We start from the raw sequence: 15,239 nt of genomic DNA on the forward strand, positions 1-15,239 counted from the left end.
AGATTATAAATAACTAATTTAAATGATAATGATTTCTTTAGACAGGCCTACTGACAGTGGCAAGAAATGAGAACCTATAACCTGAGAAAAGGGAGATACAAACACTATATAATCAAAAATAAGAACTAAAATTTCATGAGACCATTTTAGTGTAGGTAAAAACAATCCTACAGATTTCGATAGTCCTGAGAGAAGCCATGTATGTAGCATAATAGCTCATGTATATAATGATGAAAAGATCCTGAAAAGATTTTCCTTCATCCTAATCCTAAAAGTATTAAATTAATTGTTAGAGTTGAAACTCTTCTTATATAATAGCAATAATAACAATGATAATAATAACAGAAAACTTTCTGTAAAGTGCTTTAATGTTCAGAAAGCACATTCTAAATAATCTGTCTAATATTGATCCCATCTAGTCCATTCCTCTCATGTACAGATAATAAAATTGAAACCCAGAAAAAAACAACTTGCCCAAGGTCTCATTGCTTCTCAATGGCAAGGATCCTAATTTTCTGAATCTAGATTAGTGTTCCTTTCACAAACTATGTTCTATTGTTGAACACAATCTGCTCAAGTGGATAAGAAAAAATGTATATTAGAAATATTTTTTATGCCAAATGGTGTTTTGAATATCCAAGTACTTAAAGATCTCCATGATCATTTAGATAGACTATAACTGTCCAGATTCTAGGTTTTACCCTGTTTTCACCACTTGTGGTAAATGCTATCTGCTTTTGTTTCGATAAGAAATTGGTTTTATCAAAAAATTCAGACAAATAAAAGATTTTGTGAATTTCTAATCTTATAAAAACAAGAAACTAACTCTTTATAAGTATATGAAACAAACCCCTGATTTTAAAAATGTCATTTTGGGACCAGCAATTGGTATAATGGCTATGTCTCTGAACTCCCATGTAGTCACCCACGGTTGAAGTCCTGGACCCGGTGGCTTATACTCTCCCCAGGGGTGTGTGTGTGTGTGTGTGTGTGTGTGTGTGTGTGTGTGCCCAAGATCCCAAGAGGAGAATGGAAGAGAAGGAATTTCAACATGGCCATCCCCCCTGGGGGATGTCTTTTTGGCAAGCACATGTGCCCTATTAACAAAAACTTCTCAAAAAAATGTAATTTTAATAAAATCCAATATATGAAAGTTTTATGCTTCAAATTTTTCCAACAGAAGTGATTTGCATTACAAACAATTTAATCACAGAGATTTTAAAAATAACAATTTTCTACTCTGAATTTTTTTTTTTTTTTTTTGGTTTTACCATAGGGCACATGTGCTTGCCAGATTAGAGACAGTGAGAGAGAAAGTGAGAAATCACCCACTGGGAAGATGGACATCGACATGTCACAATCCCTTCTCCATTCTCCTTTTGTGATTTTGGGCAGCACACACACACACACACACACACACACACACACACACACGCCTGACATGATTTTTAAGCCATTGGGCCCAGGACTCAGACCTTGGTCAGCCACATTGGAAGTCCAGTATCCCAACCACCTGCTGGCCCCTCCACTCTGAATTTATAATTGGATTCAATTCACCAATGTTCCCTTTAAACATAATTTTATTTCTGAGAAATGAAATCCAAATAGAGTTTAGTAACTGAAAATAAAACTATGTTGTGTGTGTGTGTGAGAGGAAGACAGATTATCTATTAATCCTTTGATTTAAACATGTCAAGTATGGTTGAGACTTCAATCTAGTAGTGAGCAATCAATCTAGGCAGACCATGCAACAGTTGATTTTTTTTTTTTTTTTATGCAACAGTTGATTTTTTTTTTTTCTATAGGGTGCGTGCACACACTGTAGAGACAGAAAGCGAGAAATCACCCCCCAGGAAGGATGGCCACACCACAATCCCTTCTCCTCCCTTCTCCTCTTGGTACCTTGGGCACGCATGCACACACGCCCGGCGTGAATTTAAGCCAGAGGGTCTGGAACTCAAACCGCGGTTGACTACATGGGAGGTCAGCGACATAGCCATTACGCTAACTGCTGGTCCCTTGATTTTTATTTTTATTTTTTAGAGAGAGATTTTTGTCATAAGGTATGTGCTCTCGCCAAAGAGGCAGAGAGAGACAGAGAAATAGAAAGTGAGAAATCACCCTCCCCTGGGAGGGATGGCCACACCAAAATCCCTTCTCCTCCTTTCTCCTATCAGGACTTTGGGCACGTACCTACACATGGCTGGTGTCAGTTTAAGCCACCAGGTCTGGGACTTGAAACACGGTCGACTACGTGGGAGTTGAGTGACGTAACCATTATGCCATCTGCTGGTCCTAGCAAAAGTTTATTTTAAAGAAGAAATACAACAAAATATTTTCTGAATGAGTGCCAATATATATATATAAAAAATGCACCATATTACACACATGCTTAGATATTCAAGAAAAGAGCATTTATTGTTGATCCTGAAACTAAGTTTGTGAAATATGTTAGAATACAAATTTATTTTGTATTTAAGATGTTTGTGTTGTGTGTGAATTCTGTAATACTTTTGAGACATGTCGAGTTCATCTAAATTGTTTGCTTCCTTAGAGAAAAGTAAAGTGTCAAAGCTATTCCAAGTTATAATGATATTAGTTTTCACTATTCATATTGATATTAAAGTCTTTTGTCTACAATCTACTTACTTCAAATAGTATATACTTTTCTAAATAAAACTAGTGTCATATTGTTCTGATGTACACTTTTCAATGTTAGAAAAATTCATCTATGTCCGCTTCTTTTCAATTTTCATTTTACCTAAAGAAAAGGTGAAAATATCAGACCCGTTGCTGATGAACAGGTTTGCAATTCATTATGCTGCTCATTGCTTTATGATAAAAATGCATTTTCTCCTATGCTTCGTAAAATAGTATCTTTCCACTTATACAGAAAATATAGTTATGAATAATTCCTTCAGAAGGATCATTTTGAGGGTGAAGTAATCATGTTTGGATATTCAACAATATCATTTAAAAAATCTTCATAGTAATATAGCTAAACTGATAGAGCATATAGATCATTATAACTAATTATCTAATTACATTGTCTTAGAATCATCCAAGTATTCAAGTGAGATAGTTTGAAGATCTTCCTTCCTCTGATGAATTTCCTTGCATTTAATACATGAATGAAGAACCAAGCCGCCATGTTCTGAAAATTGATCACGAAATTCTGAAGTCATAAAATAATATAGGACTGGGTCAAGACAACAATTCAAATTTGCAAGACACAGAGAAATGATGTGGAAACACAGAGTGCTCTTAATAAAGGAGCAGTTTGAAAAGACATTTTGCTTCACCAGCATAAACAATGGGAAATTGAGGTGGTAAGGAGTGAAACAAATAACAAATACCACTGCACACATCAGGATCATCCTCAAAGCCTTTTTTCTCTCTTTGGTGTTCTGAGGGGGAACTTGGAATTCCCGTAAAGATTTTCTTGTTTTCCACGTGCAGTAAGTAATAATTACAACAGGTAATACAAACCCTCCAAGTTCTGCTACAGTTACCATGCCAATGGAGGAAGCTATGCCAATATGATGAAGCCCCAAATCAGCAAAGCAGGATTCAGTGTTGTTGGCTAGGCCAGCACTTCTTAGAATGGGCAGTGGCATACAGGCAGTCCCCACGATTACCCAGATGGCAGCACTGATGCCCACATCATACCTACGCTTCCAGTTTCTGGCCCTGAAGGGTTTGAGGAGAAAGAAGCACCTCTGAAGGCTGATGCATGTCAGGAAGCAAATGCTGGCGTACATGTTGAGATACTTCAGGTAGAAGCACAGCAGGCAAAGGGTCCTTTGGAAAGGCCACTGGTGGTTCATGTAATAGTAAATTCGGAGGGGTAAGGAAAGCACATGAGCAAGGTCAGCTACAGACAGGTTGATCATGAAAATGATGGCTTTATTTTTCTTGTTGATGAAACGACACAGAACCCACAAGGCTGCACTGTTGGCCAGAAGACCAGGGATAAATATGAGGATATAGGTGGTTGCATAGAGAGGGTACTGAAATGTCATTTGAAGATCAGTGCACTTTGCTCTTGTACTGTTTGTGCTATTACTTCCCATCTTGAGGATTTATATTCGTTCCTTAAGGAAACCATTAGAGTGATGATTTCTGCAGAAAACAGTAAAAACAGGGTCAAGGGCATATCAGTCCATTTTTGAGTACTTAAAAATATTTATTTCCTACCAAAGAAGTATTCAAATATGAACTTTTATAAATTAAATTCTATGTAAACTGAAAATGTGACATCAATCTACAAATATCAATAGATAATGGTATTAAGGAAGAAACCTTCTGGAATAGAAAAGATTGATATTTTGGCAATAACCTCATTCACATTTTCTTCTTAGTAATAACAAGGAGTCACCAAACTTGTGGAGCTAAAATAGAGGCAGGACCTCACTACAAAATAGCCTCCATGACTCTTATTGGATTCCACATTTTAGTTTTCATAGTTTGGAGTCTTAGGTTTTGATCTTTGATCTATTTTGAGTTGATAATTGCTAGTAGTGAGAGATAAGGGTTCAATTTCATCTTTCTGTAGGTTAGAGACCCAGTTTTTCCAGCACCATTTACCAAAGAGGTTTTTTGTTTTTGTTTTTGATTTCTCTTCTGGAATTGACTGGTGCCTTTTTTTTTTTTTTTTGGACAGGTTTTTGCTATAGATTGCGTGCACTCACCAGAAAGACACAGCGAGATCAAGCGACAGAAACACCCCCCAGGGGGGATGACCATGCCGCAATCCCTTCTCCTCCATTCTCCTCTCGGGATCTTGGGCACGCATGTACACGTGCATGCGCCCAGCATGAGTTTAAGCCACCGGGTCTGTGGTCGACTACATGAGAGTCCAGCAACATATCCATTACACCAACTGCTGGTTCCGACTGGTGCCCTTTGACAGTATTATTTTTTTAACTTTCAAAAAAAGAATTACTTATTTAATTTTATTTATCACCATTATTCTTTTTTAATTAGCTACAGGACATGTGCACTCACCAGAGAGAGATGGGGTGGGGACGGAGAAGAGTGAGAAAGCAAGTCACCAGCTCCAGGACTCAAACTGCAGTTGGCTATATGGGAGTCCAGTGTCTTAAACATCATACCACCTGCTGGACCCTCACATTTCAGTTTTACAGTTGTCTCCATTTACATTTTCAAAGTCAGAGATCTAGCTGAGTTCCCTATCATCAATGCTGTGAGAGATAAAACAATCAATTTTCAAGTGCAACCTCATAAAGGATTAGGTGAGTGATGAGAATCTGTGAACCTTTGTGAATGAAATGTGGAATAGAGGCCTAGACAAGAGTCAACATGTCACTAAGCCTTGGATGAATAGGGACTTGGAAAAGACAGTGCAACTCAAATAACTTTTGCCTCACTGAGTTTGACTGGGGACAAAATTAGTCTTGCTTATGTGTCATGGCATTTTTTAGAAGCTCTTATAACTGAAGTGCACTTTTATTAATACAGTTATGGTAGCTTCAGACATTCATAGTTATTGAGACTATCTTCGCAGCCATTTCTGTCAACTACCAGAGTCTGTGAAAGACTAGAGGATATCTGGCAGTATATAGAACCAAAAGGGACTAACTTTCCTTCAGGTCTTAGGGAAAGTCCGGTGAAGTTATTAATGTGGATGATTACATTTTTAACAATCATAATTGTTATAAAGTTCCTTCTTCTAGTGAGTCAAAATCTGTTGCCTTGGCATTTTACTTGTTCTGTCTGGAAAAGCCAAATAAAAAAAAATTTGCTCCCAGTTACACATGACTTTTCCAATGACCCAATATTCTAATATGTACTATCTAGTACTCAAGTGTGAAAGAAAGAGCACATTTTGCAATAATTCTTTTTTTTTTTTTGGAGAGATTTTCACTGTAGGGCGCGTGCGCTCGCCAGACAGACAGAGAGAGACATAGAGACAGAAAGCGAGAAATCACCCCCCAGGGGGGATGGTCACGCCGCAATCCCTTCTCCTCCATTCTCCTCTCGGGATCTTGGGCACGCACGCACACGCGCCCAGAATACTTGAAAGATGGGTTTCTGAAAAAAATGTAAGGTCTTAGAGAGTATCTACTCAACCTTGAACACAACTATTTAAAATGTAAGAAAATGCAGTCAATTCACACACAACCAAATAACCTATGCAATGCCTTTACATGGAGCTTTCCATGGCTCTAAAGTAGACCATATTTACTGAAATCAAACAACCAGATAATTCAGGTAACAGCTACTTCAATTTTTTTTTTCTGAGTTGACTATTTTGCTGAACTGATCACTTAGTCTAGTAAACTATAACTGGAGCCAACACTACATATTTGTTGCTTATTAGACCACTAAAATAACCAAAATAATTCATCTCATGCTCTATACATTCAGTCTAAACATATAAACTCAAACCAGAACTTGCCTTGTAATAAAATTAAAATAAACAAACAAATAAAATAGTTCATAACATTAGGTCTTCCCTGATCATCTTTGGTTTTGTTATAAAAAAAGCAATTGTCAATCACTGAATGCCTTCTTTGGGGCAGATGTTATACTAATCTCTAATAGTAATTCTAGAAAACAATAAAATATAATCGCTATTTTACAGATGGGAAAACTGAGGCTCCAAGGAAGGCTATAAACTCTTTCCATGAAGCCTTTCCTGATCTCTCCAAAACACAAGTCACTCCTCTGGCCTCAGAGAATCCATAGTTCTGATCACTTTCTATTTTGAGAATACGCTTAGCACACCTAGCATGCTGTGGGTCTTTGTTTTTTAATGGGGTTTATTTTGTGGTCCTAAAAAGATAGCAATTTTTGCATATCAAAGACACTCCTACTTATTCTTTTCCTCCATAATAAAGTGTCTTTAACAAATTAGGGGTCCACAAAGTGTTTGTTGACCAAATATCTGAATGCATGATGGATGATGGTTGTATCTGGAGAAAGAAGTCCTTCAGAGGAAAAAGATGAGTAGGATATTAAAATATAGCTGTCATGCTTTATTTGACCACCAGGTGTCACAAGTATACCAAGGTTCAAATATCTTTTGAATTTAAGATATAATTTGTTTAAAATTCCATTAAGTGAGAAATTTTTCTAAGGGTGAGAAGAACCAACAACATCCTGTGTGACTTCAGGAGCAAAATCCTTTAGAGGATTTAGGAAATGTGGTTTATTTATTTTTTTTGTTCAGGCTCCATCCTTCCCCATATAGGTCTCTTAAGATAGTTTAGTTTCTAAATGCATTTTAGATTTTAAAAATATTAGAACTGTTAGAGGCCATCACAATCTTCTGAGTCAGTTACTTTTCATATAAGGAATCCTGCTTAAAAATCTTAGATTATTCTGTTTTTAAAATGTTATTTTTTTGTTCAAACAATAAAAAGAATTTTATATTCTATAACCAAAATAAGCAACAAAAAAAAACGTAAACATGGTATCATTTGAAAAGTCACGATACATTTTTGCATAGAAACACATGAAAAAATATGAATTTTCCAATGATCACATATACATACACACACACACACAAACACACACATACACACACACATATATACACCAGAATTTTCATTGCTAAGATTTTGGTGTATAACCTTCCAAACCTATTTTGATCTATACATATAGATCTATAAATGAATACATATATGGCTATTTTGACTGATTTTGACTAGTATGCACATTCCCTTTTATATCACTGTTTTTATTCACTAAATTATTATTATTATGTATATACTTCAATGTCAAGAGACATCTAAATAATCATTCTAATGGATACTTAGAATTTCAATAAAATTATATACTATCATTTATTTAACTAATGGACAATGAGGCAGATTTTCATTTTTAACTTGCTTTAATACACACTCTATACATGCTATCTTAGTACATTTGAGCAATTATTACTTGGATAAGTTCTAAAAAGTGAAATTTCTAGGCTTTTGATGAGTAATGCCACATTATCCTCCAAGAAGCCATTCTATATGAAATTCCAAAATAAATGCTCTTTCCCATAACATCGCAACATCAAATCTATTGGTTTTTCCAAATATATCAACTATCAAATTCTGTTTAGCTGGAGGAAGAAGTATGGTATTGAGAATTATGACTCACCTTTATTTTCACTATAAATGGCAAGTGACAGATTGTGTATATTTTACAGAATATGCATGTGTACATTATATATATATATAAATATGTTCATTGAAGAATTTTTGCATGTGTACATTATATATATATAAATATGTTCATTGAAGAATTATTAATCTAGCTAATTAACATGTCTATCATCTCACATACTTAAAAATATTTGTGAGAAGAATATTTAAAATCTACTGTCTTAGAAATTTTGAAGTATACTATACATTAGTATTAATTATATCATCTTGCTGTATAATACATTTGCGGAAGTTATGACATTCTTATTCTTTAAGGCCCAGCTCAGTAGCAACTTCCTTTACCTTGTCACAAAACACAAACAGAGCTAATAATTTTTACATTAAACTATAGCTTTCTACCTTGAGTATGCCTCAAAATTATCTGAAAAACTATCCTACATACAATTTTGGATTTAGTAGGGCTGGGATGGAGTCTAAGAACTTGCATTTCTAATAAGTTCCCAAAGGCCACATTTTTAAAATCATTGCCTCTTACACACTGTGTATACCAGTAAGAATTCTATTTCATCTGAGTCACCAGTATATTAGCTCTTCACAGATACTGTGAATCATTTGATTTTTTAGAATTATTTGTCTATTCATTTATTTAATTCCATTTGTTACTATTTTTTAACTTGACCAGAGAGACAGACAGAGAGAGAAAGGGAAAGTGACAAAGCAAGCCAAATTTTTATTTTTCTGAGAGGTTTTTGCCTTAGGGCACATGCGCTTGCCTGAGAGACAGTGAGATGAAAAGTGAGAAATCACCCCTGAGGGAGGATGGCCAAGCCACAATCCATTCTCCTCCAGGGATCTAGGACACACAAGGTCCAAAACTCAAAATGCAGTCAGCTATGTGGGAATTCAGCACCCTTAACCACCAGGCCAGCTGCCGGCCCTGAATCATTTAATTCTTAAAAATTAGTATTTTCTTTTCTTCTTTGGACACGAAAAAGTTCACAGAATAGTTTGTGGTTTTACATTTCATAACCGTGTAGTATAATTTGGATTATTCATCTACATTTTATTATTTCTACTATTTTTTTTTAGAGAGAAAGATTTTTGCTATAGGGCTTGAGCACTAGCCAGAGAGACAGAAAGCCAGAAATCACTCCCTGAGGGGATGGTCATGCTGCAATCCCTTCTCCATTCTCCTCTTGGTATCTTGGGCATGCTCACATACTCACCCAGCTTTAACAGTGCTAACAAACAAAATGAAAACAATGATAGAAATATTGCATTGTGTTTAGATTTTAGAAAAGAAATTGTCTTGAGAATTATGAATAATGTTGCAGTAAACATGGATGTGCAAGTATCTTTCCAACTGAGTGTTTTCCTCTCCTGTGGGTAAATACCAAGGAGTAGGATTACTGAGTCATACGATAGTTCTATTTGTGGGGATTTGAGAGGCTTCCATATTGTTTTCCACAGAGGTTGTACTAATTTGTGTGCCTATGTTTTCACCATAGCCTCAGCAGCACTTGTTCTTTCTTTCTTTCTTTCTTTTTTTCTTTCTTTCTCTTTCATTCTTTCTTTCTTTCTTTCTTTCTTTCTTTCTTTCTTTCTTTCTTTCTTTCTTTCTTTCTTTCTTCTTTCTTTCTTTCTTTTTCTCTTTCTTTCTTTCTCTCTCTCTCTCTCTTTCTTTCTTTTGATCCTAAGCATTCTAACAGGAGTTAAATGGTATCTCACTGTGTGTTTTTTTTTTTTTTTCTTTTTCCTTTTTTCTGGAGAGGTTTTTACTATAGGGTGTGTGCACTCACCAGAAAGAGAGAGACAAAGAGAAAGAAAGTGAAAAATCATCCCACAGAGGGGATGGCCACGCTGCAATCCCTCCTCCTCTGTTCTCTTGGGATCTTGGGCACACATGCACACACACCCGTCATGAGTTTAAGCCACATGGTCTGGGACTCGAACTGTGGTTGACTACATGGGAGTCAAGCGACATAGCCATTGTGCCAACTGCTAGTCCCGTCATTGTGGTTTTAATTTGCATTTCTCTTATGAAAAGAGACTTTGAATGTTTTTGTATATATCTTTTAGACTGGGTTGAAAACCTGTGGCACATATACACTATAGAATATTACTCAGTTATAAAGAAACAATGAGATCTTATCATCTGATCCAAAGTGGAGTAATCTAGAAGACTTCATGTTAAGCGAAGTGAGCCAGACTTTGAAAGATACAAACTGTATCTCCCCACTCAATATGAACTGAATGCCTGCACTACCTGGCAGAAATTAGATCTGAAGAAATGATAGCAGAGGGGATAAATGTAGATACCAGAGACTGTAACAGAGGGGAGTAAGTGATAGAGAGAGGGTAGTAGAAAATGAGCAGGACAGGGTGGATAGGACAGAAAAAGGGAAGAAACATTTAACAAAGGGACGTACATTTCTCTGTGAAACAATATTCTGTAATTTTTACTTTATAAAAATAAAAATTTGGAGGCCAGCAGATGATGGACTCCCACATGACTGACAGAGGTTCAAGCCCCAGACACGGTGGCTTGAAAATCACGCTGGGTGTGCTTGTTTGCATGTCCTAGATCCCTGGAGGAGAATGGATTGTGGTGTAGCCATCCTCCCTTAGGGGTGATTTGTTTCTCTCTCTCTTTCTCTCTCTCTCCCTCTCTCTCTCTCTCTCTCTGAAGAAAGCATGTGCCCTAAGGCAAAAATCTCTCAGTAAAATAAAAATTCATAAATAAAAAAGGAAAATAAACAGTACAGTCTATGTTAAAAAATAAACAAAGAAACAAAAAACTTGCAGTTGGAGGTGTGATAGCTCTCTTAATGCCATAATGGAAGGTTAAGCTTTTGAAAATTTTTTACCAAAGTGAATTTTGAGAAAATCTTAATAAACTCATTCCTAAAACATTTGTATTCAACTTAATCGATTTAAAATTATTTCAGGAAATATAAAGATGTACAGTAATCAAATGTAAAAAAAGAGAAAAAAAGAAGAAAAAGAAAAAGAAATATTAATTTTTCAGGATGACCTCTGTTTTATGGCTTATGTATTTATATGAACAATGTTTCCCAAAATTCAAAATTAGTATAAGACAAAACATGTATTGTAGGAAAACAAGTTATGTCATCTCGAAATTCATATTTTTTTCTTGGGTGTCAGAAAAATATAGTAAGTTCCTTCAAAGCAAAGAGTACATTAGGCTAAAAGTTTCTCATTAGCTTTTGAAATGTAACTGGTAAGCACTGTGTTAATGTATGTATTTCTTTTTCTTTCTTTTATTTATTTCTTCTGCTTTTGTTTGTTTTTGTTTTCCTTAGTATTTTACTATTCTCCTCCCTCAGCCTCTTGAGTAGCTGGGACTACTGGTATGTACCACTGCACTCAGCATTTTAGGTGGGCCAAGAATTGAACCTGGGCATTCCATGTGGCCTCAGAGTGCCTAAAAGCAGCATCTTCCAATATGCATCATAGCAGCTGTGCCAAATTTTCATTCTTAAAGGAGAAAACATATTTCTGACTTAATTTTTTCTGCAGAAATTGGAGAGAAACTTCTAAACTTTCTCCCTTTCTCCCACAATCATCTGTTTAAAATTATTTTTTTTTAGACCTGATGCCAATGTATTTTTAATCTGATTTTCTGGATTACTTGTTATTTTCTTGACAGTCAATATAATATAGTGATTCTACCTACAGGATTTATAGTCAGATTGACCTAAATCTGAATATAATTTCCTTTGCTTATGAGTTGTGCCTCCTAATTGATCTGATCTACAGTTTCTTCCACTGTATAATGTATACCATTGTTTTGTATATTCAAAGAGGTAAGCTAATTAGTGCAATGCATGTATCTGTTACATAGCAATATCACAATGAACATTGTTATTCTAATTCATTTTATGTAACTCTACTGAGTCATGAAAGAAGATAAAATATAAATCATTTCAATGTTCAGCTTAAGTTCTGAGTACCCCAGGAAGCTATTCCTGACTTCTTTAGTCTTTGTTAACCTCAACTTTCTTGAGATTTTTGAAGTATTTAGAAACTTATATCACAAGGCATCAGTGTTTAATTATAATTAAATTTACTGAGTACTACGTGCCAGGAATTGTGCAAGGAATCTGTTATTATATTCATTTAACCACTAAGAAATTATTAGGTTTATTTATTTATTTAATTAATTTATTTTTGTCCATGGTTAAACTGCTAGTTTGTGATAGAACGGGGGTTTGAACCCAATAAATCTAAAATTCCACAGTCCATATTATACTCTATTACCTTCCACTAGTACATTATTTACTGTTGTGTCTAAGGTATTGACCTTGAAAGTGAGCCCCTTGACAAACATCACTTTTTTTTCCTCTTTTGAAACATAGCCTATACCAGTAGTGAGCAGAGACTTATACCCTGTAAATCACACTCAAATATGCATGGCTTGGACACTGGAATCTCTGGGATTTTCCCAGTTTCCCTTCATAGTTATATATTTGGATTATGTTCTCTAGGGATTCTTAACCTTAAGCATGTCTTACAAGTAGAGAGCTTTACTCATTTAATTGAAAATGTTTCATCTTTCCTGAAATACTAGCTCTGCAAATCACTTCTAAATAGATGATAATCCCTCCAGACTTGATGCCTATTCTCTTTTCTCCAACTACAGGACCATTAAAATTCCCCATCTCTGTCTGAAAATGCCTGCTGAATAGAGTTAGAGACTGTTGCTAGCTTCAGATAACTAAAGGCTTGGGAATGGAATAGCTCCACGACTCTTGTGCTCCTTAGTCTGTTGCTGGATTTCACATATTTTACTACAGACTGAGTCAGCAGAAATAGTAGGAGATTACTATTTTTTTAAAGTTTTTTTTTTTTTTTTTTGCTATAGGGCATGTGAGCTCTCCAGAGAGACAGAGACAAAAAGAAATTATCTCCCAGAGGGGATGGTCATGCCATAATCCCTTCTACTCCATTCTCTTCTCTGGATTTTGGGCATTGCACACACATGCTCCTGGCATGTTTTTTAAGCTGCCAAGTCTAGGACTCGAACCATGGTGAACTGAGTCCAACAACATAACCATTACACCATCCACTGATCCCAGAGAGTACTATTTTCTTTTCTTTTCAGAGGTTTTAGCCTTCGGGTATATGCACTCACCAGAGAGAGAGAGACAGAGACAGTGAGAGGAAAAGTGAAAAATCACTCCCCCCACAGGAGTGATGGCCATATCACAGTCCCTCTCCATCATTCTCCTCACAGGATCTTGGACATACATGCATATGTTCCAGCATAAGATTCAAGCTACCAAGCCTGGGACTTGAACCTCAGTAGACCATGTGGGAGTCCATCAGTCTAAGAACTACACCATATCTTAACCCCAAGAGAAAGAGGATTATTTTCTCAGAAAGGTTTAAATGACAGAACTAAGATATCTACTTATATAAGAACTGCCTCATTGGCCCCATAGATGGAGGCATTTTACCACATAAAATAAAAACAATCACCTGAATTTTCACATTCATGAAATATGGCTAGAAATCAGCCCACTCACTCTAACAATCTTTCTACTTCATGTGAGTGGACCTACCCAAAACCAAGTGCACTAGTGGTAAGGGAAGGCATGGAGCAGGAGTTGTTCAGTGAGCAAGACAGATGGAAATCAACAGGATTTTTTGACTACACTAATTTAGCCTTTGCTGCCATCCCCCACCTGTTAAAGTGTTTCATTGGTGTCCATACAGAACTTAGGACCCCTCCCTTAGTTATTTGTTTTCATATTACTCCCAGTGCAGAACTATCCTTATCTTGGCCTTAGAACATAGCCTTCTCTCCAAATATAGGAAGTACTAATTAATTAAACATTTTGCATGTATATACTAAACCTTGTTCTAGGTACTGATGATAAGACAGGGTACAGACATGATCTCTACTCTTGAAATTTTCAATCTTGTATTATATCCACCTCATCTTTTCTATGCAAAAAGTCCTACCCATATATCAAATTTCCATTTATGTGGGACCAGCAGTTGGCGTAATGGCTATGTCGCTGGACTCCAATGTAGCCGACCGTGGTTTGAGTCCTGGACCCGGTGGCTTAAACTCACACCAAGCGCATGTGCGTGCGTGCCCAAGATTCTGAGAGGAGAATGGAAGGGAAGGGATTGCCATCCCTCCTGGGAGGGGGCAGGGTGATTTCTCGCTTTCTATCTCTGTCTTTTGGGCGAGCACACACACCCTGTAGCAAAAACCTCTCCAATAAATAAATAAATAAATAAAGTTAAAGTTTTTTCCATTTATGTCACAGCTTAATAAAGGCTTCTTTGAATGCCATCCCACCAGCTCTGTCCTTTCACAGCCTTACTGATGCAGTTATTTTTAGCAGTAAAATCAATAATAGAATGAACCAATCAACACTGAAATGTTAGTCACTGGTTATTGCCTAAAGTAATATTTCCTACAAAGATATTTGAGCTTAAGAAGAAAACATTAAAGAAAATAAATTTAAATTGAATAGTGGAATTTCAAACAAAAGAGCTCAACTAAAATGTACTCTGGGGAATTTGCACCCCTCAAATCATAGCTATTGAATTTATATGTAAATCTAGTTCTGCTATAAAGCTTATGGCTTGTTGCTAATGGTAACACCAAGGACTATACCATCTATATTCTGCTGTATTATTTCTGTAATCATTTACACTAAGGCTGGTGATCTTGAAGAATAAGTTAAGATCCAGTCAAGAAAATTAGTGACTCTAGCAAAATCTGTGTGGTCCATTCAGAATCCAACAGCCCTCTGGTAACTAAATTCTTCATTTCTTCTTGACCATGTCTGCTAGAAGATATAACGATAAGTAGCTCAGGCTTGTTACAGTGAAATAAAATGTTTTCTTCTCACTCTAGGCCAACTGCCCTGTGTGTCTCAGCCCACAAGAATGGCCAAATATAGTCTACTAAGGAATTAAACATGTAACACTTCATTGGTAATATAACACAGTGGAAAAAAATGGACTTTTTTTTGTAAAACTGCTTGAGTTTGGATACTGGCTCTTTCACATACTAATTGGGGACAAGTACTTCATACGCAATGTTCCTTAGTTTCCTTATTTTAAAAACAAAAATAA

General features: G+C 36.0%; 1 protein-coding gene across 2 annotated transcripts in view; it reads right to left on the minus strand.

Moving 5' to 3' along the window:
- Positions 1–2,316: 2,316 nt before the first annotated feature.
- The window catches only part of LOC102502564 (putative P2Y purinoceptor 10), a 31,725-nt gene continuing 18,802 nt past the window's right edge, over positions 2,317–15,239 (minus strand). For both annotated transcript variants that reach the window (XM_006155861.3, XM_027774717.1), the window contains exon 2: positions 2,317–4,122. In XM_006155861.3, coding sequence (XP_006155923.1) covers positions 3,042–4,073 — 1,032 coding nt within the window. In that variant the 5' untranslated portion in view covers positions 4,074–4,122 and the 3' untranslated portion in view covers positions 2,317–3,041. The remainder of the gene's footprint in view (positions 4,123–15,239) is intronic.

Source organism: Tupaia chinensis, unplaced genomic scaffold, assembly GCF_000334495.1.
Source record: "Tupaia chinensis unplaced genomic scaffold, TupChi_1.0 Scaffold000475_1, whole genome shotgun sequence".
Classification (NCBI taxonomy): domain Eukaryota; kingdom Metazoa; phylum Chordata; class Mammalia; order Scandentia; family Tupaiidae; genus Tupaia; species Tupaia belangeri.